The 27,985-nt window shown below is 43.0% G+C and overlaps 3 protein-coding genes across 3 annotated transcripts in view; 2 read left to right on the top strand and 1 right to left on the bottom strand.

Moving 5' to 3' along the window:
* On the top strand, positions 1-12,462 carry CLNS1A (chloride nucleotide-sensitive channel 1A). Its single transcript, XM_005495476.4, has 7 exons — positions 1-197; positions 2,774-2,910; positions 5,148-5,252; positions 5,996-6,106; positions 6,543-6,716; positions 9,033-9,117; positions 11,666-12,462. The coding sequence occupies exons 1-6, from the start codon at positions 49-51 to the stop codon at positions 9,098-9,100; spliced, it is 744 nt and encodes a 247-aa protein (XP_005495533.2). The 5' UTR covers positions 1-48; the 3' UTR covers positions 9,101-9,117; positions 11,666-12,462.
* AQP11 (aquaporin 11) lies at positions 12,166-26,760 on the bottom strand. The gene is made up of 3 exons (XM_005495477.4): positions 26,166-26,760; positions 21,972-22,088; positions 12,166-16,071 (listed from the first exon to the last, which is right to left on the bottom strand). Exons 1-3 carry the CDS (start codon positions 26,758-26,760, stop codon positions 16,019-16,021), a joined length of 765 nt encoding a protein of 254 aa, XP_005495534.2. The 3' UTR covers positions 12,166-16,018.
* PAK1 (p21 (RAC1) activated kinase 1) overlaps positions 26,725-27,985 on the top strand; it is a 93,360-nt gene continuing 92,099 nt past the window's right edge. The window contains exon 1 of the mRNA XM_014273059.3: positions 26,725-26,866. The gene's annotated coding sequence lies outside the window, so the exon portion shown is untranslated. The remainder of the gene's footprint in view (positions 26,867-27,985) is intronic.

Here is a 27,985-nt window from a genome sequence, read left to right as displayed (position 1 = left end):
GGGCGGAATCGCATTACAGAGCGGCGCGTTCCGCTTCCGGCGGCCGCGATGGTGGAGCAGGGAGGCGGCGGCGGCGCCATGAGCTTCCTCAAGCGCTTCCCGCCGCCGGCCGATGGCGTCCGCCACCAGCAGCCGGATACGGAGGCGCTGCTGGCGGGGCGCAGCCTGGGCTCCGGCACCCTCTACATCGCCGAGAGGTGCGGGGACACGGGGGCTGGGACCGCTCGGGGGCTGCCCGGGGCGGCCTGAGGGGCCCGGGATGGGGCTCGGGTGAAGGGGCCGTAATGTGGGGGAAGCCCTCAGGGGCTGTGAGGCTCTGCGGGCCGCCCTGCTGCTCCTGCTCGTTTTAAAGCCGGCAAGAGGCAGCAGCACCCCAGGAACCCGGCTGGCTGGGGCTGCAGGGCCGGCCTGGATGGGACTTGGGGCAGCCTGCCGTAGTGGGAGGTGTCCCTGCCCAGGGCAGGGGCTCGGAACGAGATGGCTGTAAGGTTCCTTCCCACCCAAACCATTTTGTAAAGCTCAGCACGGTGGAGAAATGTGCACTTGCAGCCCAGAAAGCCAGTTGTATCCTGGGCCGCAGCAAAAGCAGCGTGGCCAGCTGGGCAGGAGAGGAACTTCTGCCCCCTGCTTTTGTGAGACCCTGCCTGGAGTGCTGTATCCAGCACTGGAATCCCCAACATAAGAAGGACCTGGAACTCTTGGAGCAAGTCCAGCAGACATCACAAAGTTGATAAGGGGTTTGGAGCACCTCTTCCCTGAAGGCAGGCTGAGAAAGTTGGGGCTGTTCAGGCTAGAGAAGAGAAAGTTGTGTGGAGACCTCATGGCAGCCTCCCAGTATCAGAAGGGGCAAGGCAGGGAGGGCAGAGAGGGCTCTTTGACAGGAACTGTAGTGCTAGGACAGGGAGGAATGGCTTCAAACTGGAAAAGAGCACTGGATTGGTTATTAGGAGAAAATTCTTTACTGTGAGCAGGGTGAGAACCTGGTACAAGTTGCCTAGAGAAGCTGTGGATGTCCCATCCCTGGAAGTGTTCAAGGCCAGGTTGGATGTGGCTCTGAGCATCCTGGTGTAGTGGAAGGCGTCCCTGCCCAAGGCAGTTGATCTTTCAGGTCTTTTCCAACCCAAACCATTCTGTAATTAAAACAATGGCAGCTCTCCTCTTTTGGTAGGGGAGTAGACAGGGCTGTTGGGTTTCTGCTGTTAATAACTGCTCTGGTTCTGTGAAGTCTGTCATGTTGCATTAATCATGTGGAGACTGTACTTACTAGGCAGAAATCAGTCTGGTTATTCTGGAAGATGTTATCTGAGCTCTTTATGGTCTCCTTTCAATTCTCCCTGCATTGTATAGCTCAGGGAGACACCTTGATGATTAAAACAATGTAATTTTCTTTAACCACGGAAAACTACTCAATATATTATGCAGTTGAAGAACATTGTTGGAACAAAAGCATAATTTAAAATGTGCACTTTTAAAAACTTCAGACTAGGAAACTTTTATGAAATGGCCAATATTGTTGAAAGAGCTTTTGCCCTACCTGAGCTTGTTAGTGCTGTGTTGGAGAGGAATCTCTCTGGAATTTTGTTCACTGTTTTATTTAGTTTGGTTGCAGCTACCAAGCCTTCTCTTTGTGGGGTATCTTCTCTGAGGATGTGTAATGTTGAGTTTCCTTGTAAGTTGCTTTCAGTAGACTTTTGTGTGAGACGCCTGCAGGTCTGCCAGCTTCTTCTCCGTGTGTTTCAAGTGCACCACAGAGCTTTCACCAGAGTCACTTGTTGGGATGAACAGAAAACACCAGTGTTTGCAGGAATGCCATGGGAGAGCTGGGCATCCAGGAGCAGAGTGTGGCTCTTGATCCATGTACCCTACCAGCAGCTGTAAACATTGAGGACTGCATAGTTGAGGCTAGGAAATAAAGTTCGTGCTCCCACTGTACGAGCTCTTGCTCTCAGCCAGATTTTGCAAGGCCAGGAGTCTTCTGTGAACTTCCCATTGATTTTGTCCCACCACAAAAAGCTTGTGAATGCTGAGTTTTGCACATGGTGGAGGTCTTGCTTTCTGGCACTGAGTATTTCTGTTCACTGTGTGACATCATTGATTACAGGCACCCAAATCTAGTTTGAGTGTGATTTCTCAGTGTGTAGAAAGATGTTGATTGCTCTGATACGAAGGAGACAGCATCCTGGTGGTGACAACCTGTGCTGTCTCTTACTGTGGTTAGGGATGACAGTGAAAGTGGGGAAAGCTGAGGCTGTGGCACAGAAGTTGTGACTGGAGGAATACCCATAACCTGGCTCTGCTGATCACAGAACTGGCTGTTTTTCTACCTACAGGCTATACACACATGAGATCTATAATCCTCTAGGAATTATGACACTGACCCACCTTTCAGTGTCCTCTTTGTCTTGGAAAACCACATTTAATAGCTTGAGTTGCAAGTCCCACTCTGGAACCTCTGTAGTTGACTTTGGAATGATAGATATCTGCAAGCAGAAGAAGATGGAGAGTCAGAGAGGAAAATTCAGCATTTAGTGCAAATGTGATAAGGCTGTGGTGGGTTTAGGGTTCTTAGCTTCACATTCTTCTTTTACCTCAGCCATCAGTTAGTGCTCTTGCAGAGTCCTGTTCAGGCAGGTTCAGGACTGTGCGTGCCCGCAGGGTGGGTGGGCTAAGTGCCTTGTCCACAATTGCTCACGTTTTGGGGTTGGTTTGCTTTTCTGCATACTGTCCTCTGTTAGTTTCTAACTTGTCTCTTCTTTGTTTCCTCCCTTGTTAGTCGCCTGTCTTGGCTGGACAGCTCTGGAGTTGGCTTCTCCCTGGATTACCCCACCATAAGTTTGCATGCTGTCTCCAGGGACCTGAGTGCCTACCCAAGGGAGCACCTGTACGTCATGGTGAACGCCAAGTTCGAAGGTGAGGAGTGCTGCTTGCTGCTCCCACGCAGTCCTGAGGGACAGGATTTCCTCCTCTGTAGGAGGAAGTGTTCATTTGAAGTAATTGCTTGTATTTTCTTGTGGATTCCCTGAAGGATAGTCATTGTAGAAACACAGCTTAGCCTTTGTTTAGAGTCACTTTGCAATTCTGCCCTCAGCTTGTGGCTGGGTATACTGAAGTTGCTGAGAATCAGTTCTCTGCCCTCTCACACTGTTCTAAATAATTTAGTTCCTCTGGCAATCTGCCTGTGATTCCATCTTGAGTATGCTTTTTTCTTTATTGAATTTATGTTAATGTTGCTGCCCTCTCCAGGCTTGATGAATTCCTGCTGTTTCACAGGCAGGGAACTTTTCATTCATTTTCTCCCACAGCTTGGTTAAATACAAACAAGAAAAGGCAATGGTCATGTTACCAGGCTTTTATAAGTCTTTGTAGATGGCCCACAAAACACATCTTTTTGACCATTCTTGTTTTGATGTAGAGAAAACAAGCTCTCTGTTTCACCGTTTGTATGACGGTAGTATTTTTTATATATAAATATATTTTTTTTTCTTCTGGTATACCTGGTAGTATTTTAAGTGTGTCAAAAACTGCCATCACAATCAGAGATTAAATGGGTGTTAGGTCCTGAGCAGGTCTCCTTTTCCCCCTCATGCCTACTGGTCATCACAGCTAAAGGTTAAAATCTGGCATTTAATTTTTTTGTTTAGTGTATCCAGAAAGTAATGACAAGACTCTGAGGAGATGGAGATGCTTTTAAGCTATTAGTGCATTGTTTCCTTCTCTTATGTTACTAATGTTCTCTGACAGTCTATCACTACAAATAATAAGAGGACGTTTGCATATGTCTCTTTGTTCTTCTTCCTCATTTTCCTTTAACTGTGGTTATTTTGAAGTAAAAAGGGCCTCATCTGAAGAAAGATACTGTTTGTAGCTTTTAATTCATTCTGATTATGGCATTTGAAAATATGGATATCCTGCGAAAGCCTCTATGTAGAAATCCTTAATAGATTGATTTTTTATGGATATTTTTTGTGGGTATATTTTTTAGTATGTCATCTCTGCCTACAGTAAATCTTCCACAACAGATAAGTTTTACTTTTCAAAGTCTAGCCCTGGCCTTCAATTTTAACTGCTGAATAGTGTTAAACCTTCCACTTAGTTGGCTTCAGGAGTCTTCATCCACAGTTGTGCAGGGTACATTGTGTTCTTCGTCTCAGAGTTTTGCGTGTGCTCTCTGTGTGTTTGTGCCTTGTCCTCACCCCTTTTTTAGAAAAAGGCACTCGGGGCTTGACTGCATTGAAAACAAAGAGCTAGACTCAGCAGTAACAAGCTGTGCCTGCAGGGGTCAGTTGGAAAAGAAGTGGGTAGCTTCCCTGCACTCTTCATTTTTGGGGCAGCTGCCTGGCAGCTTCTTGGCATCTTCGTATTCTTGGTGGTGCCGGTTTTGTGTGTGATTTTGAGTGGTGCCACTCTCAGTGGCACAGCCTCTTCTCCTGTAGAAAGTAATTGTGCACTTCTGAGGCAGTCAGTGCCATGTCCCCAGCCCCGAAATGAGGAAGTGCAGCCATTTTTGTGGGGTTTTTATTCACAGAAAGCAAAACACTGATGCTTATTTATTCACGTAGATGGTGTACAGAAGTCAGGAAGCACTGGTACTGTCACTGGTTCTGGGTGCACTTTGTATTTCTGACATCTTCCTGGCTGACTAGGAATGTTGGAAATGGAGCAGAGATCCTCTGCATATGTCAGAGTCCCCTGTGAGGGGCCACACTGGAAGCTGGCTGATTTTGTAACAGTAATGCTAAGGATCCATTAAAAAATCCATGTGATTTAAAAAACGATAAAAGGGAGTCTGAGCATTGTTGCTTGTAATAAGAATCAGGCAATTTTCCTGAATTACATGAGTGCATCGTGTGACCAGTACAGAAATCTTTACTCCTTAAGTTATAAACAGAGAGGATTTCACATGTGTTGCAAGTGTTGTTGAGATGCTCTGAGAGGGCCTCATTTATCCATGTGGGTCTTGGAGTGTCACAGGGTTTTTTGGGAGAACAGAGTGGAGGTTTTGTGCCTCTCCTAGACTGTTTCTGATTTTGGATTATGGTGGATTATGTGTGTGTTCCTGGAAGAATAAACAAATGTGACCTTGTTTTTTTGGTTTTTTTTTTTTTTACAAAATAAACATTTCATCTAAATCTTTCAATTTCTTAAAGAGGAGACAAAAGAGGCTCCCATGACTGAAGGAGAGGGGGACGACAGCGATGATGATGTCGAACCAATTGCAGAATTCAGATTCGTACCTAGCGACAAATCAGCCTGTAAGTGCAAGTGGGAGTTGTGTTTTACTTCCAAGTCCTGGTTATATGTGGGAGACACTTGGGTGCAGAGGTGTAAATACCATGATCCTTCAGTGTCCTTCTTTAGTGACTTGATTCCTGTGTGCTGGGAAGAATAAAGCAAATTGTTTTATCTGGCTTGAAAAATGGACTCTTTCAAGCAGCTGCTTCTCAAGGAGAATTCCAGTGCTTTAAAATAGAAACTGTTGAGTATAAATACACAACGTGGATAATCTCACTTGTATACATTTGCAGAGAATATGTGTGGGAAATGTCCTTTTAATTACAAATTCAGTGATATTTGAGTCAGTGACAATTTCATTAGAAACATTCTAATGCCCTGGCACTACTACTGGAAAGCTGTCATATCCTGTGGATATGACAGTGGAGCTTACAGTTGGATTCAAGTTTTAGGAATCTGATGGAGGAAATGCTGCAAGTTTTCCTGCAGTAGGTAACCACAGACATAACTGTCCAGAGAGAAAGCTTTATCATCAATGAAATAATACAAAAGTGCTGTTAAGAGGCTAAAGCACCAGGCTGGATCTCTGAAACCTGATTTGTTTCTTACATGGCTTCTGGCTCGTTGGATGATGTTTTCAAATATGAATTCAACTGTGGTTCTGCTAAAGGAGTATTCTGACTCCCTCTGATCAGTCAGAGGGGCTTTCTTGCCTGCTGCTTTGGGGTGTTGGTGAGGTTTGTGTTCACTTGTGTTCCTGCAGTGGAAGCCATGTTCTCAGCGATGTGTGAGTGCCAGGCCCTGCACCCAGACCCGGAGGACGAGGACTCAGACAACGATTACGAAGGGGACGAGTACGATGTCGAGGCCCGCGGTTGGTAACAGTTGCTTCTTTTGAAATACCTGCCAGCACTTGCATACCTGGTGTCTGTCATAATTGTTTATAACTCATTTTGCCTGAACATCCCTTTTGTCACAGGCACAGTATAGAAATTCATAAATCTGCAGAAAACCTGTCATTCCTGTCACAATGACAGGAGTTCAGCAAAAGCATTGTTCTGGCTTTCCAAAGCCCACAGACACAAGGAGCAGCCTTTCCCCTTCCCAGTGGCTGTGCTGGCCCAGGTTCAATGCCTGTGCTGCTCTGTGGTCAGTTCACATTGCTGCGTGTATTCTGTACCTGTGTAAACAGCTTTTTAATCTGTCAGTTAATCTGGGCATAACTTGCCCAGGTACTCCCCTATTCCTCCACCTCTGAATGTTTCTGGCTCCTAAACTTAAGTCTGCTAAACATAAACTTGTTTTTGCAGAGCTAGAACAAGGTGACATCCCAAGCTTTTACACATACGAAGAGGGATTGTCACATTTAACTGCAGAAGGGCAGGCAACGCTGGAGAGGTTAGAAGGCATGTTAGCCCAGTCTGTCAGCACCCAGTACAACATGGCTGGAGTGAGAACAGAGGACTCCATAAGGGAGTTTGAAGGTAAGACATGCTTTTGTTTTACTAAACAGTGTCTTCATCAGTGACACAGCCAGTGGGATCGAGTGCACCCTCAGCAAGTTTGCAAACACCAAGCTGAGGGGTGCACTTGACACTCCTGAAGGATTGGATGCCTTCTAGGGGGTCCTCAACAAATGTGAGGAGTGGATCCATGGGAACCTCATGAGATTCATCAAGGCCAAGTGCAAGGCGCTGAACCTGGGTTGGAGCAATTCCCAGTATCAACACAAACTGGGAGATGAAGGGATTAAGAGCAGCCCTGCCAAAAAGGACCTGGGGGTGCTGGTGGATGAAAAGTTTCACCTAACCTGGCAATGTGCACTCTCAGCCCAGAACACCAGTCATGTCCTAGGCTGTAGCCAAAGCAGCGTGGCCCCAGGGTGAGGGAGGACAATCTGTTCCTCTGCTGCACTCTGGTCCCTATCCAGCACAATAGGATAGGGACCTACTGCAGTGAGTCCAGAGGAGGTCATTAATATGATCAGGAGTCTGGGGCACCTCTGCTATGGAAACAGACTGAGATAGTTAGGGTGTTCAGCCTGGAAAAGCCAAGGCTGTGGGGAGACCTTACTGAGGCCTTTCAGTACTTAAAGATGGGGATGGACTTTTTTGTAAGGCCAGTTGTAGGACAAGAGGGAATGGCTTCAAACCAAAGAAGGTGAGACTTACATTGATAAAAGGAGAGATTTTTTACCATGGAGGTGGTGAGTGTGGATGCCACCATCCCTGGAAGTGTTCAAGGCCAGGCTGGATGGGGCTTGGAGCAGCCTGGTCTGGTGGGAGGTGTCCCTGCCCATGGCTGCAAGGTCCCTTCCCACCCAAGCCATTCCATGGTTCTATGATATGGAAGTGGTGGCTCTCCAGTTTGGCTAATCCATAAAGCAGGACTGGGGGAATGTGATGCCATGGGTGATACCTCCCTGCAGAAGGTGAAGGATCACTCACATGCCCATGGACCTGTGGGCACCATGTTGCCTGCTGTGGATTGAGGGCTGCTATGTTAGAGTGAGCACTTCAGTGTTAAGAACACTTGATTCTTCTTGGTAGGATTTCCTGGAACAGTGATAAAGTGAAGTTGATTTAGGATTAAAAAAAATTAAATGTATCAGTCTACACCATGGTTGGGAAGCATTTTCTACTCTAAATGAGTTGTAGTTTGTATTTGGGTTTTGATTTTGGGTTTGTTTTTTTTTTTATACCCTAAATTATAAGTTAACAGTTATCTTAACAGAGTTCAGAGTGAATTCTGAATCATTCAAACACACTGAAACAGAATTATTAAAAAAGATCTATTTTTCTGAAGGATGATGTCTCTTAATTCTATTGATTGTTCAAGTGTGTATTTAAGGAGTAAAATTTCTTTTTTGCTGGGGGAAAACCATCTGATTTCTCAGACTGTCTTTTGTGTGCTGTTTTCCCTACAGCAATATATTTTCTGGGAGAAGAATAGAAAAGTAGTTTAGTAGTGTTGCTTCTTTTTTTAATATATAAATTGCAGTGCTTTTTATATGCCCTCATGTTTTTGAAAGATGGAAAATGATCCAGCAGTTGTGGATTTCTAGAAAATAATAACTAATTTGTTCTCATCCACAGGGAGAGGTTTTTAATCTTACTTGTTTTTTCAGTTATGTTCAGGTTTACTTTGTTCTGCAGTTTTGAATAAATTTATGTATAGACAACCATAGGTGATAGGCTCCTGTTTCAGCTGTGCCCTTTGTTTGAAAATTTAGTCAGGTGTCTGAATTCCAAAATTCCAGAAATGAATATAAATTGAACAGCAAGTATGTCACATGTCTCAGAGTCATCTTCATCAATTTTGTTTACTTTTCTGATCTTACTTGCTCCAGTACTGCTGCTTGGTTTGCTGCAATTACAAATATCCCCAAGGCTGCTCAGAGTTACTTTATTTTTTGACATTGTAGCATAGAGCAATCTTTCTTTTCAATTGTTTCAGAACAGATACTAGAATAAAGTTATTCCAAGGAATCATGAAATTTGTTACACCAAAACTTCATTTACATCATGAAATAGTTAAAATCCAGTGTTTAAGTCTTTTAATAAGACAGGGTGAGGTGAGATTGTAGGAAGCGGGGAAATCTGTAAATGACTGACCAACAGTGCTGGAGCAAACCCAGAAACTTGTGAGCTCATCAGCGTTTTCTTGGGCTGCTCTCAGAAGTTCAGTGAAGGGGTTTTCTGTCGTGGCCACCTCTCGTCAGCAGAGGGCATCCGCTCTCTTTCCCGTGAAAACGTCATCCCCCATCCGCTTGTTTACGGAGCGCTGGCTGTTTCTTTCAGACGGGATGGAGGTGGACGTAGCACCAGTAATTGCCGGGCAGTTTGAAGATGCCGAAGTCGATCACTGAGGAGGACAGGTGCTGCTGTAAGTTCTTCTGACTTCTCACAGCAATGCTTTTCAGTCCTGCAGAGCCTTCCCTCTCTGGAATTTGTGTAGTGTATGTGATCCTACAGGAAATGTCTCATGATGTCAGGATGATGGTGATATATAAGAAGGAAAAGGGAGCTGTAGCTATCACAAATGTAAAAGGTGTTTAATGATCTGTGCCAAAATGCCTGTTGGCATAAGCCATTACCCTGCAGAGGCAACCTGCATGGATGTGCCTGTGTGGAAGACAGGTCAACTTTTTAATTGATTTACAAATTGTCTGATCTCAAAGGCTTTTGGATGCTGATATATGAACAGTGGAGGCATCCCTGGGAAGTTTCTGTCTTTAGTGTCTGTTGTTTTGCCCTTGGTGTGTTGGATTTCCCAGGCTGTTCCAGTGGGCAGGACACTTCACAGCACTCCCAAGTCCATCTCTTCCTTCATTATAAGCAGAGCAGGAACAGTTCCTGGTAAAGTTACTGAGCTGTCTGGATGGGACTGCTCTCAGGAGTGAACAGCTAAGAGACAACACCCTGCTCAGGTGGATGTGCCAGTGTGATCCCTTGTCTTCCATCACCTGTTTGCTTTTCTCCTCTTAGTAGCTTTACAAGATGTGCCAGTGGTTCCTCACTGGTGCTGGGAGGGAGAGTTAGAGCAGCTTTTTCTGGGGCTGTCTCCAGAGAGGCACAGGCACAGTGGGATTGTGATGCCATCCTTGCTTCAGCAGTACTCAGTCTGTATGTGCTGCTCAAGTGGTGCTGTGCTGTCCCAGTTTTTCTGCATATCTCAGAAGGGAGACTGACAGCTCCTGCCTTAAGTGAGTGTCCAGCTATCCCGCTTGAAGTGCTGGAGAGAGCAGTTGTGGAGCAGACAGCAAGAAGCTCAGGGGAGGAAGGAGGAAAGGGGCACAAAAAGGAGTGTGACACACTGAAAGAAAAATGGGAAAATAGTTGATTAGGGATTACAGTGTCACAAAGAGGGTGCAGTACCCAAGGAGGGCTGTTGTGGAGGGATGCTGTATACCTGCATTCCTCCTCTGTGGCTTATTTTTCTTTGTTGCTGCAGTTCTGAAAGTCTCAGAGTAGTCTTGTGTTCCCTTACTGACCTCCACCTCTGCCACTACTCCTGAATTGGTATTTATTGTCTGGTGTAAGAGCTCAAACTTCCGTAGTTGCATTTCTACCCTGGGAAGGACTTTGCAGAACAAAGAGTTCTTAAAAAAAAAAAAAATTAGATATTGGTTGTCCTGCCATTGGCTGGTCTGCAAGTTTGGTAAAGGACACACTTAGAAATCAGAGAAAAGTCTTTAGCTGTAGATCAGGTGCTTCTTAGTAAGTGAATGGAAATTTAGACTCTGATGACTCCACCTCCAAGATTACTTTGGTCAATGGTTTATTAAAACAAAAATCATGCTGTTGAAAAATTCAAATTTGACTGCTTTATCTATTATCCCAGTTAGAATTTAACTGGATTAAGGAGAGTTAGTAGCTGATAGCAGATCTCTAAGAGGCATGAAAGTGCTGGTGGAAGTGTTGTTGACTGTTCTTCTAGAGAAGGACGAAATACACCCAGTAAGAAGTAGTGTTGGTTAGTGGAATTGTTATTCTGCCTTCCATGGTACAGCATGTGACTGCGGGACATGAATGCTGTGAGAGGTGACTGAAGAGGATTTCCTCCTGTGCTTCTGCTTGTGCTGATCTCAACTGAGGGGCTGATCCCTGGCAGAGCAGATCAAGTGACCTGCATGTGCAGTGTCAGGTGCTTCAGTGCCATCACTGCAGGTAGCAGTTTGGGATGGCCGTTTTTAGAGTAACCACCAGCCTGAGTGTGTGGATGTAGTCTAAGGAAGTTTAGGGATGTAGGATCTAAGGCAGCAGCAGGGAACTGAATGTAGAAAGTGACAAGGACACCTCTTGGAAGTCTGTGCTAATTGCCCTGCTCAGAGGGTGGCTTGGCTCTGCACTCTGTATGTAGGGGTGGAGAGGGAGCTTTCTGTGATCCTGTGGTTACTCCGTGGAGCAGCTTGGCCCTTTTAACCTCCTGAACTGCAAGATGATCTACAAGGAACATCTTGTTGGTGATCCCTTAGAGAGCAGTGTGCTGCCCTGCCTCCCAAACAATGCCCTTGTGTGATGCTCATGTTGCATGCCACCCAAATGAGATGTGACAGTCTCCTGCTGAAGCCCCTGGAGACTTGCTGGCAGTTGGTGCAGGACATTTCCAGTGTTCCTGCAATAAGTGGCGTTTTGTCTGTGGCATCACGAGGCTGCAGCAATTGTTCTGAAGCAACTGGTGTGTCTGCATGTGGGTGCAGCAGGGTCTGCCAGGCCACCCTGGTGCCTGCTGCGAGCACATGCTGTCCTTAGCTGACCTGAGTTAGAGCTGCTGCCAAAGGCAACGATGCTTAGCCCTTCTGAAAATTCATGGGCTTGTAGTAAAGTGCTGTCCTCTGACTGCAACCAACAGATAGCTACTACTCTGTGCTGCTTAATAACCTCGTATTTTAATGCCAATTATGTAAACTTGGGTGTCTTGTGTCTTTCAGATCCCTCTTGTGGCACTTCCAGAATAAGCTGTACAACTGAAGGCATTGCAGTGACTATCGGGAGTTAACCTTTCTTTTGATGACCTAAGCTTAGACATCTAGGTCTAAAAATGCTCATAGAGATGTTTAAAACAGGGTTTGACATTTGTGACCACTATGGGGTTATTTAAAAAAAACCAAAATAAACAAAAACAATGAAACCTCTTGCATCTAACAGTTGAATGGGGCTAATCAGGGGTCATTTCATAAAATCACAAAATGATTTGGGTTGGAACAGACCTTAAAGATCATCTGGTTCCAGCCCCACCTGCCATGGGCGTGGATGCCATTGAGTAGATCAGGTTGCTCAGGACCCCATCCTAACCTGGCTGTGAACACTTCCAGGAATGGGGCAGCCACAGTCTCTCTGACTAAACTCTCTGGCCTTTTAAAGAAGCCTTTGTAGGAATTCTAGGACTTCAGAAATAAAACTATAAGTAGAACAGAATTTCAGATGATCCTAGAATTTTCCATATTTTTTACCTGTCATTGACTCTGTGGAGTAGAGATGGGAATAGAAATGTTATGACTAAAAGGAAATAGGGTTGGCCAAGGATCAAAAGAAAAACTAAATTAAAACCCCCTCAAGTAACTGGCTTTACCATTTCAGTGCTATCCCTTTCATTTCGCTGAGAGCTGAGCTTGGGTGGTAGAGGAGATGGAATGAAGTCTGTGAGGTCCAGACAAACAGAACTGTTTTGTGTCTTTGTATTAAATGTTAACATTGTTAAATAAACTAAGATTTTTGTATCTCACAACCAGCTCATTGTTGCAGTTCTCCCTCCTTTACTTCAGCAAGCATCTTGAGCCCTTGAGTTTCAGAACTCTCTTCCATAACAAAAAAGTCTTCAGTGAAGCCAAAGCCATTTTCATCATTTACCTGGATGTGAGGATAAAAGGGCAGAGCATTTGCAGAGCATGGGCAGAGCAGGGTATGCCTGTGACAGAGTTAGCCAGACACATCCCAAAGTTAGGAACCCAGCTTTAGATTGCCAAGATGTTGGTCCTGCTGGAGTTTTCTCTGTTTCGCCTCTCTGTGGGAAAATTGGAAAATTTCTCTGTTGCAAAATACCAGGAAATTCAGGTTGTGCCTCTCTTCCCCCACTATTGAAATGAAAGTCTGGACCAAACTTCCTCCATTTTCTTTTGCTTTGAAGCTGACCTGTGATGTTTTGGAGAGGGGGTGGGGGTGAGGTATTGCTGTGTTGGTATATGAACAGTTTACTGGCCCTACACTCTGCTTACATGTAAAGATGTGATTTGGTTCCAAGGTACATGCTAATTATACTCATTCTTTGTTGAATATTCATTAGGAATGAATATTCAGTCCAATTAGGGATGTCTTAACAGTTTGTGAACCACTCATGTAGGTGAATAAATGAGGTATTCAGCATGTTATACAACAAGACATCCTACAGGAATGTCTTTACCAGCCCCTTTGTATACATACAAACGTTATTGTTAGGGATTCAGAGTTAGAAAGGAGGATACAGAGTTGATTTTTGCACTGGCATTTGGAGAATCTTGGCATGGTGAGATTTTGGGACAGGTAAAACTCTTACCTGCACCATAATTGAGGCAAAAGGCTCACTGAATTCTAAGTCACCATCCACTGTTGAAGCAGGCTGGTGGGGGTTTTTTGGTGTGTGAAAATCTGAGTTGGGATGTGGTGTGTCTGTTGTTTCCCACGTTAAATGGCAGCCTGTTACATACCCTGGCAGATGGGCACAGTTAACTCCAGGGCAGCTGGACTGTTCACAGTTCCTCTCAGCACTCTCAATACATCCAAAAGGAGAATTTGTGTTGTACTAATGTGGAGCTCCAGGAACAGACATTTTGTGATGCTTCCAGTCAAATCAGTGGAGCAAGATTAGATGAGGTGAGGTGAGAAACAAACCTGCATGAATGCTGAAGGTAGCACTGAGAAGTGTCTTGTGTGGATTGACAAGTTTTATTTTCAATAAAACTTTGTATTTAGGCTGTGGGTAAATGTTCTGGACTTCATAAGCATTCATTCACTCAAATGTAAAATATTCCTTTTTACCTGCACTACCAAAACCAGTTAAATTCTTCAGTTCCTAGATTAAGTTTATTTTTCATTATTTCTGCTACTTTTGTTGTTTTTCTTTTGTTTTGCATAAATTTAGTCAATTTAAGGCTTGTCTAATTCCTAGTGATTTAAAAACAAAATTTATATTCCAGTGCCTGTAAATACACCAGCTACTTGTTAATAACCCAGATTTGTACCAATTTCTTTTAAACTATAAGTTGTGCCAAAATAAACAAGGCAGACATGGAGAAGTCAGATCTGATTTGACCTCTTCACTTTATGGACTTTGCTTTTGCAGGCCATCAAAAATGATGTGGAAGTAGGGCCTCTAATCTAACAAATCTTGGCTGCCTGTAGGTTTGTATATCTGTTCTTCTCTTTTCTTTGTCTATTTTTATGTTCTTTGAGGTTTCTTTTTGAGACCTTTATCCTGTGGGCTCCATGGCTTCAGAGGAGACATCAAATCATTCAGATTTTGAAAGACTTGTTTCCATAAGAAATTATGTGAAAAAGTGGGGGGAAAAGTTATTAGGTATGGATCACTTTAAAAGGAGGTAAAAGAATAAAAAGCAGTAAAGCAATAAAGGGAAGGTAGAAACCCCCAAAAGGATCTGTTTTAGAAGCATAACAAGGTATAAAAATATGTATTTTGTCAGAGGATCACATCTTTTCAGGCTCAGTGTGCTGGTGTATGGTCCTTGCTATGGAGAGTTTTAACAAGGACAGTTTTCCTTTGGTAGATCTATCTACACTACAATTGAAGAGCTGCTGAATGATAACCCAGCAGCTCTAGTTCTCTTCAGCATATTAGCAGGCTAATTGTTTTTATTATTAATAACTGAATACAGGGTCATGGGTTGGACTCTTGTATGTAAAGCAGGTTCATACAGCTGATTTAATTTTGCAATATAATCTTACAGATACCTTGGAAAAATAAAACGAGAAAAGATTTTATTGCAACAAGGGAGAAATTACATGGAAATATTCACTTCCCCAACTCTTGCAAAAAAGATAGCTGACGATAGTAGCTGTTAAAGACTTCATCAATTTACTGTGAAAAACCCCCTGTCTGATTTCCTTTCTCTTAAAATATGGTTTGTAAGGTGACTTGGATGATGAGGTGAGGGACATGATAATGAGATCATTGTAGAATTTGTTAACCATCTCTCCTTTCAAATCAAGTAACCATAAAAAGAAAAACTGAATTTACTCTTAAATTTGACAAATATATTTTGGCATTTTAAAAAATTAAGCTGCAGCCAGAAGAAGAAGCCTTGTGCTAGAAACAGAGCTTCAGAGGATAGTACCCATCAGTGGTGTTTGCCTCAGCTGGGGCTATAAAGGCATGCTTGTGTATGTAGCTTTTCTGTAGTTTTTATCTCTGTTATTTATTCTTCTGCATTGCAGATTCTTTTTTTTTTTTTTTAAGGGGTTGGTAAGAGCTACATAAAATCAAGGACAAATTGAGTACTGCATGATTCATCCCTATATCCTGTGTCTATGTGAAGAGGCAGCAGTAATTGCTGATAAGAAGTCCAGGGTTTTGCCTAAAATACCATTTGATGTGTATGTCTACAGAATTTTATGGTATTTTATTACTGCTTTTTCCAACCAAGGTGACCATTCAACAGTCTCCAATGGGACAGGATGTTGCTGAGCCTTCCTGGGAGGAGGTGAGGGGTTACTTACCTGCACTCAGGTATTAAAATTATCATTATTAAAAGAATGTTGGTCATACAGGCTTTAATTTTGGTATAGGGTGCCTCTAGAACAGAGCTGTGGAGACTCTTCTAGGGAGTAGTGTAGCCTTTCTTCCTCTCAGAGGTAGGTATATGGTAAGTAGGAATATGATGATGTCAGTATAAGAAATCTTCAGCTCCCTTTTTGCAGGTGCCTTCAGTGGGAAGAAATCCAATAAAATCAAACCTTGAAAGGACAGGGTATTTCTCTAAAATTAGTTTTGCATGCTAATAAAGGTCAGAAAATGGCACTTATGGCTAAAGTGACATATTTGTTTTTTAACAGTCCTTCACATTCATATGGCTTAACTGAAAATGGTGGCAGATATTCCCAAAATCCCAGTACTCATTTACAAAATAATTATTTGAATACAAAGTGGTAAGTCAAATATTTCAAACATGAAATCTGAAAATACAGCATAAAGATGGCACGGAAGTCAGTCAACAGTCCTCTGAAAGCTTTATGTCTGCAGATGTTGAAAATATTTTTTAATGTAGTGCTCTCAAATGTCAGGATTTCATGTCTCAAGATTTCCGAGGAAAGATTTCATCCCATATAAAAACCACAAGTATTGTACCTGAAATGAGAGGTTACAGAAAGGACTTTTATTTAAATGCATTTGAGAAGGACACAGTACTGGTATGGAAAACAAACACTGTGTTCAAGTATTTGAGTCTCTACCACAATACAGCAGTACCTTTTGCAAAGGAAGCTTCAATAGCCATGCAAGTGCTCCCTGTGAGATAATAATCTTGTTTTTCCTAGTGCAGTTAATGCTTTGATCTGTGTGAGCCAAGCCAAAGGCAGAGAGTCTGTCTGGGTGAATCCAACACAGGCACCTTCCTGTTCCTGGTCAGGGCTGCTTTCTTTGTGGCTGGATGTACAAATGACTGAACCAGCAGCTTAACCTCCATCCCTCACCTGAGATTGTTGGCTATGCCTGTTTTGATAACCATATCATTTTTAGGTACTGCCAAGTGGCTATAGGATAGTGAGTGTTTTTCTGAAGATCATTCTGATTTAGGGTTTATTCTGGAGCTGAAAAAATATTAGTTAGAGATACAATTCTCATAAAGAAACTTCTATCTCAATTTGGAAGGGACCCATAAGGATCACTGAGTCCAAAGGGTATCCAGATACAGTTTATTTCCTGCAGTAAAAAAAATCAATTATTCTTTCAGAGACAAAGAGGATCCTGCTTGAGGGTGTTGCCCACACATAAGCTTGAATTAATGAGACTTCTCAGATCACAAAAAAAGCTTATTTAAAGGGATTCTGTTGAGTCCAGTCTGCCACTCAGTGCAGGACTTTGCCTATGCTGGATGTGTCAGTGAGACTTTCTCTGGCTGAGTAAAAAAAACCTCCGTGCTGGAGACTGTAGCATTTCTTCAGGAAATTAATTTCATTTTTGCTGCACCCTTCCTCCTGAATGTTTTCCTGGAGTCTAAGCTGAACGTCCCATGCCCCGATTTGTGGCCTTGCTGTTACTTGTTGCCAAAAAGAACGGTTAATCTCTGTTGCCCTTGTAACTACTCTTGGAATAATGCTTGACTGTGCTTAAAACATGCTTTCATCTTATTTTTGCAGCCTAAACCAGTCTGGTTCCCTCAGCCTTCCCCCTTAGATCAGGTACTCTAGGTCCTTCATTGTCTCTGTGGTCCTCCACTGCCTGGATCCTGTTTTTTGACACATTGCCATTGAACTTGGGGACTCCAAACCACCTATGTTCCAGATGTCACCTCACAGGCATTGAGTAGAAGGAGGCAATAATCACACCAGCATACTCTGCATGGTATTGGCCACCAGCCAGGTGTCAACCCATTGATTGTGACAGTTTGAGGTCAGTGGTTTAGCCAATCTTTATTCCATCTAACAGACTTTTTGTGTGAGCCCACTTTGAACCAAGAACGCTGTGGGAGGTGGTTCAAAAACCTTACTGAAGTGAAGGTACACTGCATCCCTGCTCCTTTGTCACTCCCAATGCATTCATCACAGAAGGCCACCAAGCTGGTCAAGCATGGATTGCCCTCACTAAGTCTGTGCTGACTGTTCCTGTGTTTATCTTTGTGCTGTCTGCATGGTTGGAAATGGATTCCAAGACTAAATACTCCACCATCTTCCCACTGGCTGAAGTGATACCAACTAGCTTGTAGTTCCTGGCTTCCCTCTCCTCCTTCTTAAAAGCAGACATAGTATTAGCACATTTCCCATCGGCAGGAACCTCCTCCAACTGCTGTAACTTCTCTTAAAGTAAGGACAATTCCAACACTGGCCAACTGTACCTTCATTTCTAGGTGAATCCCACTAGAGTCAATGCATTCACAATCACATATGTTGTTCCCATTTATTGCTCTCTATTTATTGCTTCCTTTCCAAAACCTTACTGATTTACACAGAGGTTTGGGAGCAAATTTTGCTTGGGAAGACTAAGTGGTACCTCAGCCTTTTCCATGCCATCCCTCACTAGGTTGTCTCCTCCATCCACCAATGGACTTGCATTTTCTCTGGACTATTTTTGTGATTAGTATATTTGTAACTCTGCATGTCCTTTCTCTTAGTTCCAGTTGAGCACTTCCTGGCTTTGTTTCCAAGTGCCTGTGCAAAGCTCTTATACTCCTCCTTTGCTGCCTTTCCCAGTTTCAACTTCTTACATGTTCTCCTTTGTTGTAGGAAAGCTCTTTGTCTAGCCAGCAGGGAAAAGCTTTTTGTACAAATTCCCAGTCTAACACTATGTGACAGATTCCTTCTGCACATCTAAATCTATAAGTGAGCTCTCATGAGCTTTTTCTAAAAATCACCTTACCCCATTTATAGCAGTTTCCAAGGGAATTACTACTGACTTAGCAATTCCCTAAATAAGCAGAATCTAGTTTTGAAGTCCAAAGTCTGGACAGCTCTGCTATTTATCTTCCCAGTTTCCCTCTGTACCCTGAACTCTTGTGAGGACTATAACCCAAGTGGCCACATTCAGGTCCCATAAGAATGGGTCCTACCACTCTGTAGGCAGGTCAAGTTCAGCATTCCCACTCACTGGCCCTTCAGGATTTGAACTATACATAATTACTGACAGTTTCTAGGAACTTCATGGATTACATCCACTCACTGCATAAGAGTTTTTGCTCTGTCAGATGATGTCTGTGGAGCTGAAAGCCCCTATGAGGACCAGGGTCTGGGAATAGGAGTAGTTTGTTTTCCAGTTGTTTGTTGAAAACCACCCTTGCTTTCAAGTCCTGAGATACTGAACACTTCACTAGATGCAGATTTGGAATTGTTGTTTCTTTGCTTAAGTGTTCTGAACTTGCTGGCAGCCTCAGAATAGCCTCTCCTAGGAGAAGAAAGGTCAAAGTCTTACCTGTTGCCTTCTCCCTTGCTTACCCTCCTCCATTTACATCTACTGCTAGGTGACTGTTGTGGCACTTATTTTCTAAAGAACAGTATTAGTCTTTCTAGTAAAACTGATCTAAAGAAGGAGGCCTTCATTCTGGTTTTATAGTGTTAGAAATGTAGCAGGAGGCTAGGCCAGGCTGGGTGGCTTTGAGCATCTTGGGCCAGTGGAAGGTGTCCCTGCCCCTAGCAGGGGAGTTGGAACTGGATGGTCTTTAACATCCCTCACTCTACAATACAATTCTATGATATGCTAAGCTGGCACCTGTCCAGGAAAGAGCATTTCATTTTCAACCTCATGATTATCTTGTCACCAACTCTTCCTTTCATAGCTGCCATCTCCCTGGTACTGAAAGAGCAGCATTAGCTCAGTCCCCATCATTACTGATGGTATAATCATGCCTGGACAACTAACATGAATTCCTTTGGCAATAAAACAGAAACCATCTTTGTTCCACTGGTACTTACTGAGTCTGTCTTCACAGTGCAGAACTTAGGCCTGCCTGTGCTAAGTTATAAACACTTGCATCTATGTTTATTGCAGTAATCCAGAGTTTAATGCTGCTGAAGAATCACTTTCACCAGAACATCAGTGAAGCCATTTTGAAAAATTAGTAATTAACTACAGCTTCAAGATTAAATCCCTGAAAGACCATGAAGCACCAGTAGAGTTGTTCATCCTAAAAGAAAACCTCCATTTCATCCTTGTCTTGTGAAAGTGATAATCAGTCTTCCTTTTCTTCCAAGTGTCCTTTCTAAGAACATTGTTTATCATGTGCTTCAGCCAGATCAGGATTCAGTTGTATTCTGAATGCTCTCCATATCCTTGCCCTTATGGATTTTTGCCACAGCCATAAATGAGAATATATTGCTCTTTCCACTGGCCATTTTAAGTTAGTCCAAAGTACTACTGTGAGGTAGTTATTACAGCAAAACACAAAAAAACCCTTCTGAAAGTATTTCCCAAAGTAAGAACAAAGTAATTTAACCATCTGAGAGGCTGATGCTGGAAGAAGTAGGACATCAGATTAGCATAACATTGTGACTCTGCCAGTTTCTAGAAGTCTGAAACAGCATTTCTGCTGACAAATGGATTCTGAAAGCAATTTTTACAATTGAATTTTAAATGTCCCTTCCCTCATCATCTACTTTCATGATTCTGTTTAGAAGAAAAGAATTTGTCATCATAACAGGTCATTTTCCTAGATGCCTCGTTATTTTGTCCAATCATGAAAGAAAAAATTCTATTATTTTCTTATTTTCAAAAAGTGTCAGAAAAAATTCACTTCATGTTAAAATTTGTAGATCTGCACTCCTGGATTCATCAATTCAGTTTTTAAATACAGCAAACTTCTCTATACTTGTACCTCAGACACTATATTTGTTTTGAACTCTTGATTTATAAGGTCTCTTAAATGTATCCATGAAACATCCTTATTCTGTAATGAAATATTTTTATCACCAATAGATTACTTAGTCCTTCAGGTGATCCACAGACCTGAGATCTGTCACTAAATGTTGGCTGCAGTTGTGACACTGTGCAAGAAGTGACGTGTCCTGAGTATTCACTTTTTAAAACTGCTCAGTCTGGAGGAGTTCCTTTCCCTCATAAATCAAGAGACAGCATTCAATGTATTTTGTGTGTGTATTCTAGATGTTAACTAATGACAAACCACTATTTATGAACTTTCCTAGAAAGGTAACATTGCTCCCTAACCACATTTTAAGTTCCTCAAGTCATGGGTCCATTTCAGTTAACAACTCTTGATTTTCTTACATCAAAAATCACCTGGAGGTTTGCTGCAAAGCTGTTCTGCAGGACACATCTTGGCATGTAAGCAGGACATGGGGTTTCAGAATGCTTCCTGTTTCTTTAAATCACTTGCCAAAAGATTAAATCTCATATACTTACAACCTGGGAAATCTTTAAATGGTTATGAGGTTGAAATCAGTTAATGAAAGCTAAAGCTGAAAAATATTATGTGGTCTGTCAGGACCTGAGCAATGCCAATCAGCTTTGCCTATGACATTTCATTAATTCCTCACTGAACAGTTATCAAGCTTACTTTATTGTTCAGTCATCCTGTTTAGAGATCTAATTCAACAAGATTGTATTAAAGTGAATTTTAGTTAGGTTTAAACTTCCGTCTTTGTTTTTGGCTGACTGAGAGTCAAGGCAGGTAGAACACACACAGACATGAACTCAAGAAAAGGAAGTTTTTGGTCATAACAGGATCCCTTTCCAGTGTTTCCTGTGTATATTTTACATCCTGCTCTGCCTTCATCACTCTTGTACCTTCTAATAGGATTAACAGTCATGAAAGAATTTGGGATTAGCAGACTGCTTCTTTATATACCCTAAGCAGAAAGCTCAAGATTTGTAGGGACCAACTGTAAACAAACAACAGCATGAAGTATCACATGGACCATTTTCATCTGCACACAGCTAGAAGTCAAAATCAATAGCTTCCAAATTAAAACCAGAATTTAAGTTAGGAAAAACCTAGTTGCTAACACTTCTTATTCTTAAACTAAGAGCAGACCGTGTCCAACAGTGATCAGGGGAAAAACACAGAATGAGAACTGCAAAGCTTAGACACTGTGGGGATAAAATATATGATATCAAAAAAGTGGTAATTGAGAAAGCATATTTAAAGCACTTGTCCCAGTACCTGTGGGTCGTTTTTTTTCTAAAATTTATCATCCCCATGTTTTCGTAAACTGTCACAAAACAAGACAGACACTGTGTGGTAACCAGTATGTTTCTCTTCTTGAAGTTAATCAGGCTGATACTTTCAGCTAAGTACCATATGATCTTTAAAGGACCTTCCCAATCCAAATAATTCTATAATTCACTAAACAGTGCTGCAGGTACTCTAGACAGAGCATTAAAAAATGGTAAAAATACACAGCCTGCATTTGCAAAATGAAACCATGATTCTGAATGATTTCAACACATACATTATAATTTACTATTTTCTGGATTTATTTAATGCAAAAGTCAAACACTCAAATAAAGAGCACTTATTTCTTGATTTATGAACCATGTACTAAATAACACTTTCTCAAACACGTAAAGTATTAAGAACTTACCTAAGCATGGTGCTAGCCAATATACTAGTGAGTAACTCAAAAATTTGTCATAGAAACAATCTGCATGTAATGAAAATGCCAGTGCTGGGTTAAATATTGCTCCTGTGAGATTTCCACCTGCAATAAGATGTAAACAGTATGACATCAAACCATATTTTTAAATACTTACTTTAAATTCAAATGCACAATACTACAAGAAATCTATACCCTGCAATAAAATGAATTAGCAGAAACAGTTTGAACAGGTAAAACTCTTCTGAAGTTATTCACCTGATGACTCAGTAAACAGTTTAACTGTTTTCTCAAAGGCTTTAGAACATATGAAGGGTAAGCTATAACTTCCTTTATCTCTTTCTAGCAAATATTCTTTAAAGAGATAGGTCTGGCTAATGCTGCATGTTTCTATTGATAAAACTAGAAGCTATTTCTGTATCATGATTTTAGAGGAGACAGAAATTACATAAGCCATTACATTATAGCCTTCTGTCACATGAAACATATGCAAGGTAAAAGAAAAAACTTTCAAGTAATGTTCTTGCTAAGCTGACCTCTATACTTTCTTATAAGAATACTAATATTATTATATCAATATACAGAATGTTAGGATTTTCACATGGTATGGAAACTGTGGAAAAACTCTATATGTTGTTCAAAGAAAACAGAAGCAAGTGCCACTCCACTGTCTTGTAGAAGGAAGCCAAGCATCTTTCCTTGCCTCTGATTTCAGATGTAAATGAAGTTGCCTAAACATTTTCTAAATAACAAGATCCCAACATGTTACACTGGGGAGTAAACTGTAATTACACTGCAGATGAACCTGGAGCTAAGTGTGTTAAATTCTGACATGTGTTGTTCCTCTCATTGCAATGCTGCAGAAAAAGCATTACTCATTGCTAAATTACCTGTATTCCTGTACTGTTAGCTACTAACCATCCCCTACCTGTTTTATCTATTAACCTTTTACATAAACTATTCTATAATTGCATCTGTATAATTCCTCACAGTTTACTCTTGACTCCTCCCCAAATAAGCTTGTATGAGCTTTGAACTTACCCTTTGTACAAATACCCTGCTGCTGTAATCCTCATTTCCTATGACTGTGCAATCATTTATCCAAAGTTTCAGTATGATCTTTGTCACTCTTCTTCAGTATTTCTCTTTCCATATTCTCCTTATCATTTTTTTCACTGTTATTACAGTTAAGGAGAATTTTAATCTTTGTTTGCCTACTCAGTTTACTGTGGTTTTGCACTTGTTCTCAGGAACAAGTCATTTACTGTGCAGTCTGTTTTCCTGCACACTGACATATTAGCAATGTCCACGGTTGCCAGGAAGCCCAGCTACAGTAATTTACTTTGCTTTAATCTCTTTATGACTCCACTGCTTCTGCTGTTATATCCATAACTGTACAACTGAAAGCACAACTTCACTTTCAGGATGCAGTTGATAAATATTAAGCATTAGACAGAGTTTTAACTGCTGTATTTCTTCAATATTCATTACTAATAACTACTGGAATATCAACCATAGGCCAGGGGCACCACTATAACCTTTCTTAAAATGATTCATTTAGCACCTCAGTCTGTGTAACAGAAAAGACAAATTGTTTTATGGCAGAAGTGTAATCTCTTTGATGGGGTGTGCATAAAAACTTTAAAAGGGGAAGTAATGCCCCATAGTGCATGAGAAAGTATTTTTATGTTTTTGCCTTTATTAAAGGCCAAAATTGGGAAGAAACTCAGAATTAAAATATATATGTCGTTTGTACATGGATATGTTAGGTTCAGAAAAATCTAACCAATTTCATATGATTCTGACCTAACTGTAATGCTGCCTGTAAATGAAAAAGCCCTCAAAAGGTGTATTTTTGAACACCTAAATAAGTACTTTCCCAAGGGAATTATACAAAAATATTCTTTACCATTTGTATATGGTCTGCATACTTAGCTAATGAATCATTATTAAGGGTAATATGTAAAGACATAATGTTCTTTTTTTGGTCTTTATTTAGTAAAAAACAGAGTGAAGAAGTATTGGAGCTTCTGTGTACAGTATGTACTACTATAAAAATTTGGTTTGTGTAGGATTAAATGTAAAAATATATATATATAAATCTTTAAATATGAAAAAGTGTAAGAAAAATTAAAGTAACAGCTTGTGATTTTGAAAATACTGTATAACCTGATGTTATTTGTTGGAGTAAGGTGCATGGCAGATCTATAAACAGTAAACTAAGAGGTGCAGAAGATTTCCTGAGAATGATCCAGACCAGCTAAATGATGCATCTGGCTGTCTTCTCAGCCTGCAGATGAGAACCCACTGTGCTGGAGGCCACTATTTGTGACACCTGATTTGTAAGTGACTCTCGCTACTGTGTGCAAGCAGCAGAGGTGGGACAGACACGGGCTGGGCTATGCCATGGCATCCACAGGATATATGGGATGTGTGCAGCAGGCATTGTCCATGGCCACTTACCAGGCTCTCATTACCACCCCAGCCCCGACAGCATCTCAATACCTGTGTATTTTTATAGCAGACAAGCAGATTGTAGTTTTAAAGAAATGCAAAGGAAAATGTCCAGGTAGCACAGGGTGCTGTGCACGCGATGCAAAAGAGGCCTGAGGTTTCCTAGAATACGTGCAGATCGATTGCACCAGAGTCCCAACAAGCCTGAGTTTATGGCACAGAACAGCACTTGGTACACTCAGCCCTCACGTGGCACACTTGGCCTTCTCCTGCTAGGAAAGATAGGAACCTGGCCAATGACACTGGGAGTGAATTCTTTGTATGAATGAGCTAAAACAAAGGCAGTGTGACACGTATTATTTTATATGACTGTTCGCTAAGCAGAAGAATGCTAGGGATCAGAAATCCAGATTTCTATGCTTGTAGAAGAGGGAGGAGGATATTTGGCTACACTTCCACCAAGCAACTCAGAAATATATTTAATGTCCTCAAATGCACTGACACCCTGCTTCTGCTTTTAGAAAGTAGTTCATATTGCTAAGTTAATTTTCAAAATTCCCCAACGACTTTCATCTTTAAGGTATTAGCTAATCTCAGCTAAAGATAATGAGTAAAGATTTTTACATTACTACATCCAGAAATGTGACTGTACACTCTTCTGGATGCTATTATGTTAAATAGCATTAATACAGCTAAGATTTTAGAACAAGGCATCAACAGCATCCTGGATGTTTGCAGGTAAGAAAAGTGATCTCCCTCTCTCAAAGAGATTTGGTGATTCCCTAGATGACTTTTTCTGTGGTGGGGGCAGCAGCAACAGCAAGAGTTCTGTAATCATCTCTTTCACTTCTCCAAGCTACACAATCTCCTTGCCAGTAGGAAAAGGACTCCCAGCAGGGCAGTGCTCAAGTGACCTACCAACTCTTGTCACTACAGCAGGGACAAGAGGGAACATCAACAGTCAGAAGAAAGAAGTTCAGACTGACTCCCTCACTTCTCCCTTCCCATTGTTCCAGAGGGGATGCACAGGTGACAGCATCTCAGCTCTGGGAAGCACGAGGTGACAATCAGGTGGGAAAGGCTACCTGTATGGACCCACATGGCATTACAGACAAGGAAGGCTCTAAGAAAATAGGCACCTATTTTTTCCCTCTTTTTTTGAATTTGGTCTCATAAGGTATTACTTCTGTATGCATTTCACAAATAACCATTCCCACTTCTGATTTAATGAAGTAGTTAAATAAACTGCACTGATATGAATTATGCATTATTTAAATGCAGAGCTTCCATATTACCTACCAATCTGTACCCTGGTGTTGCACAATCAGCACTTTTTACCGATGCAGCCAGCGGTGCTCTCCCAATGTCACTTAGTAATCAGAGCACATAGTACGAAATCTCTCACACAGTATAAATAGTTGGATTATGAAACAATCCTTCACTGAGATATTTTAACACTTAACCATATGTACTTGCAGACCTGACATCACTCTAACTGCATAACTCATTTCATTCTTAACCCCATACCTGCCTGGAATGCAACCAGGCAAACTTTATATAAACACCAAATGAACTTTGCATACGTAGGACGACACAAAAAGAAGTCACCAAGGAAAGTGTAATTTAAGAAAAAGCATTTTGCATCTTAACACTTCTAGAAAACAGTAAGAACCCCTTCCATTACAACTTCATTGCAGGAACAGAAGAAGAGAAAGTAAAAAGACTAACCTGCATATACGAGCATGGTGATGAGAAGAGCAATTAAATGGACTCTGTATTTGGGATTAACGCTTTCGGCTTGCAGGACGGCCAGCTGGAAAACGACAGAAAAGAGCAGTTCTATGCAGAACGCCTGCATCTCTGTAGTCTGCATGGGGCTGCTGCAGCCCTGTGAGAGTGCTCCAAGATGTGGCTCTGCCATCTCCAGACTCCAGATAAAGTGCATGAACACTCTGGCGAGCACCGCAGCCACGAACTGAGCGGCGATCTTGAGTCCCCCCATCCTGAGCGAGGTCCCGCCGCCCCACATGGGCTGCAGGGTCCCGCAGGGATTGCATGTGCTGCCGGCGAGGCTCAGGCCGTGCAGGACGGTGAAGCCGTAGGTGAGGGTGAGGGCGGTGTGCGGCTTCGGCTCCACGTTGCCGAGCAGGCTGAGCTCGTTCGTGCAGGCGCAAATCTGGAAGGTGCTGAACATCTCCACAAGGAAAGCGAAGAGGAGCGGGCGGGAGCGCAGCCGGCGCCGGGCCAGCCTCCGGCACAGCCCCACGGTCACCACGACGCCGGACATCAGCAGCAGGGAGCTCCCGACCCCACCGACAGCCATGCCGCAGCTTCACAGGCCCGAGGGCTCGCCGAAGGTCCAGCCCCACCACCTGCGGGGAGAAAGAAAGCAGGAGAGGGAGGGAAAATGCCCCCGCTTTCCCTTGGAGGTAGGAACCAGCTTCTGCTGGCACCTGCCAGGAGCCTGACTCACCCTCCGCTCGGCGGAGCAAAGGGCAGGGGTGAGGGCAGGGGGATCCCGCTTCCTGCCAGGGCACGGCTTAGGACAGGGAAGCTCTCTCCCGCCTGTGGAAAAGCACGGGGAGGGGAGCGGGGGCAAGGGGGCTCTGCTGCCCCCTCAGCCCCTCTGCCGCGGGACGGACCGGACTCCCCTGTCCCCTCAGCCTGCCGGAGGACAGGGAGCGGCGGGAGGGCCTGGGCTCCCGGCCGCGGGGGAACGAGACGGGAGCCGATTTTCCCGGCGGGATCGGCGCTGCGGTGTGTCCGTGGCTGCGGAGCGGCTCCGACCCCAGCGCGGAGCCGGGCACGGGCTCGGCCGCGCCGCCCCCTCCGGCGGGCGCTGCGCAGCGCGCATGCGGGCGGGGCGCGCGGGGCGCTGAGGGAGCGGCCGGGCGGGCAGGGGGAGCTCGGAGGCGATGGGGCTGGGCTGGGCTGGGCTGGGGCCGGCACCGGACACGGCCCCGCCTGTCCGCGGGGGTCACATCCCTCGCCCCGCGGTTTGCAGCGAGCTCGTGAGAGAAACATTGGTTATTTATTTGGAGTTGCGCAAGCCTGCGTGCTCGGCGGTGTTCAGCAAAAGGAGCATGCCAACTATCAGAACTTTTTTTACTATTTATACATTGTAGCACACAAAGGAATTACAGAATCACAGAAACAATAAGGTTAGAAAAAACCTCTAACATGACATGAAGTCCAACCTGTGACCGAACACCACTATGTCAATAAACCATGGCACTGAGTGCCACATCCAGTCTTTCCTTAGACACCTTCAGGAACGGTGACTCCACCACCCCCCTGAGCAGCCCATTCCAATGTCTAATCACCCTTTCTGTGAAGAAATTCTTCCTAATGTCCAGCCTAAACTTCCCTTGGCACAGCTAATGCCTCTGCCCTCTCATCCTCTCACTTGTCACAAGAAGAGACCGACGCCTACCTGGCTGCAGTGTTCTTTCAGGGAGCTGTGGAGAGATAAGGTCCCCCCTGAACCTCCTCCAGGCTAAGCACCTCCAGTGCCTTCAGCCACTCCTCATAAGATTTGTTCACCGACT

This window comes from Zonotrichia albicollis, chromosome 2 (genome assembly GCF_047830755.1).
Source record: "Zonotrichia albicollis isolate bZonAlb1 chromosome 2, bZonAlb1.hap1, whole genome shotgun sequence".
In the NCBI taxonomy this organism is placed as follows: Eukaryota; Metazoa; Chordata; class Aves; order Passeriformes; family Passerellidae; genus Zonotrichia; species Zonotrichia albicollis.
This window is presented reverse-complemented; position numbering and strand designations above follow the sequence as displayed.

Excerpts from the sequence above, each read along its gene's own strand:
- CLNS1A (XM_005495476.4), top strand. The coding sequence starts at position 49 with ATGGTGGAGCAGGGAGGCGGCGGCGGCGCCATGAGCTTCCTCAAGCGC. Across the intron at positions 5,253-5,995 it reads ACCTAGCGACAAATCAGCCT|TGGAAGCCATGTTCTCAGCG; the intron begins GTAAGTGCAAGT and ends GTGTTCCTGCAG. Across the intron at positions 6,717-9,032 it reads CTCCATAAGGGAGTTTGAAG|ACGGGATGGAGGTGGACGTA; the intron begins GTAAGACATGCT and ends TGTTTCTTTCAG.
- AQP11 (XM_005495477.4), bottom strand. The coding sequence starts at position 26,760 with ATGGCTGTCGGTGGGGTCGGGAGCTCCCTGCTGCTGATGTCCGGCGTC. Across the intron at positions 22,089-26,165 it reads CACCATGCTCGTATATGCAG|GTGGAAATCTCACAGGAGCA; the intron begins GTTAGTCTTTTT and ends ATCTTATTGCAG. Across the intron at positions 16,072-21,971 it reads TTGGCTAGCACCATGCTTAG|GTACAATACTTGTGGTTTTT; the intron begins GTAAGTTCTTAA and ends CTCTCATTTCAG.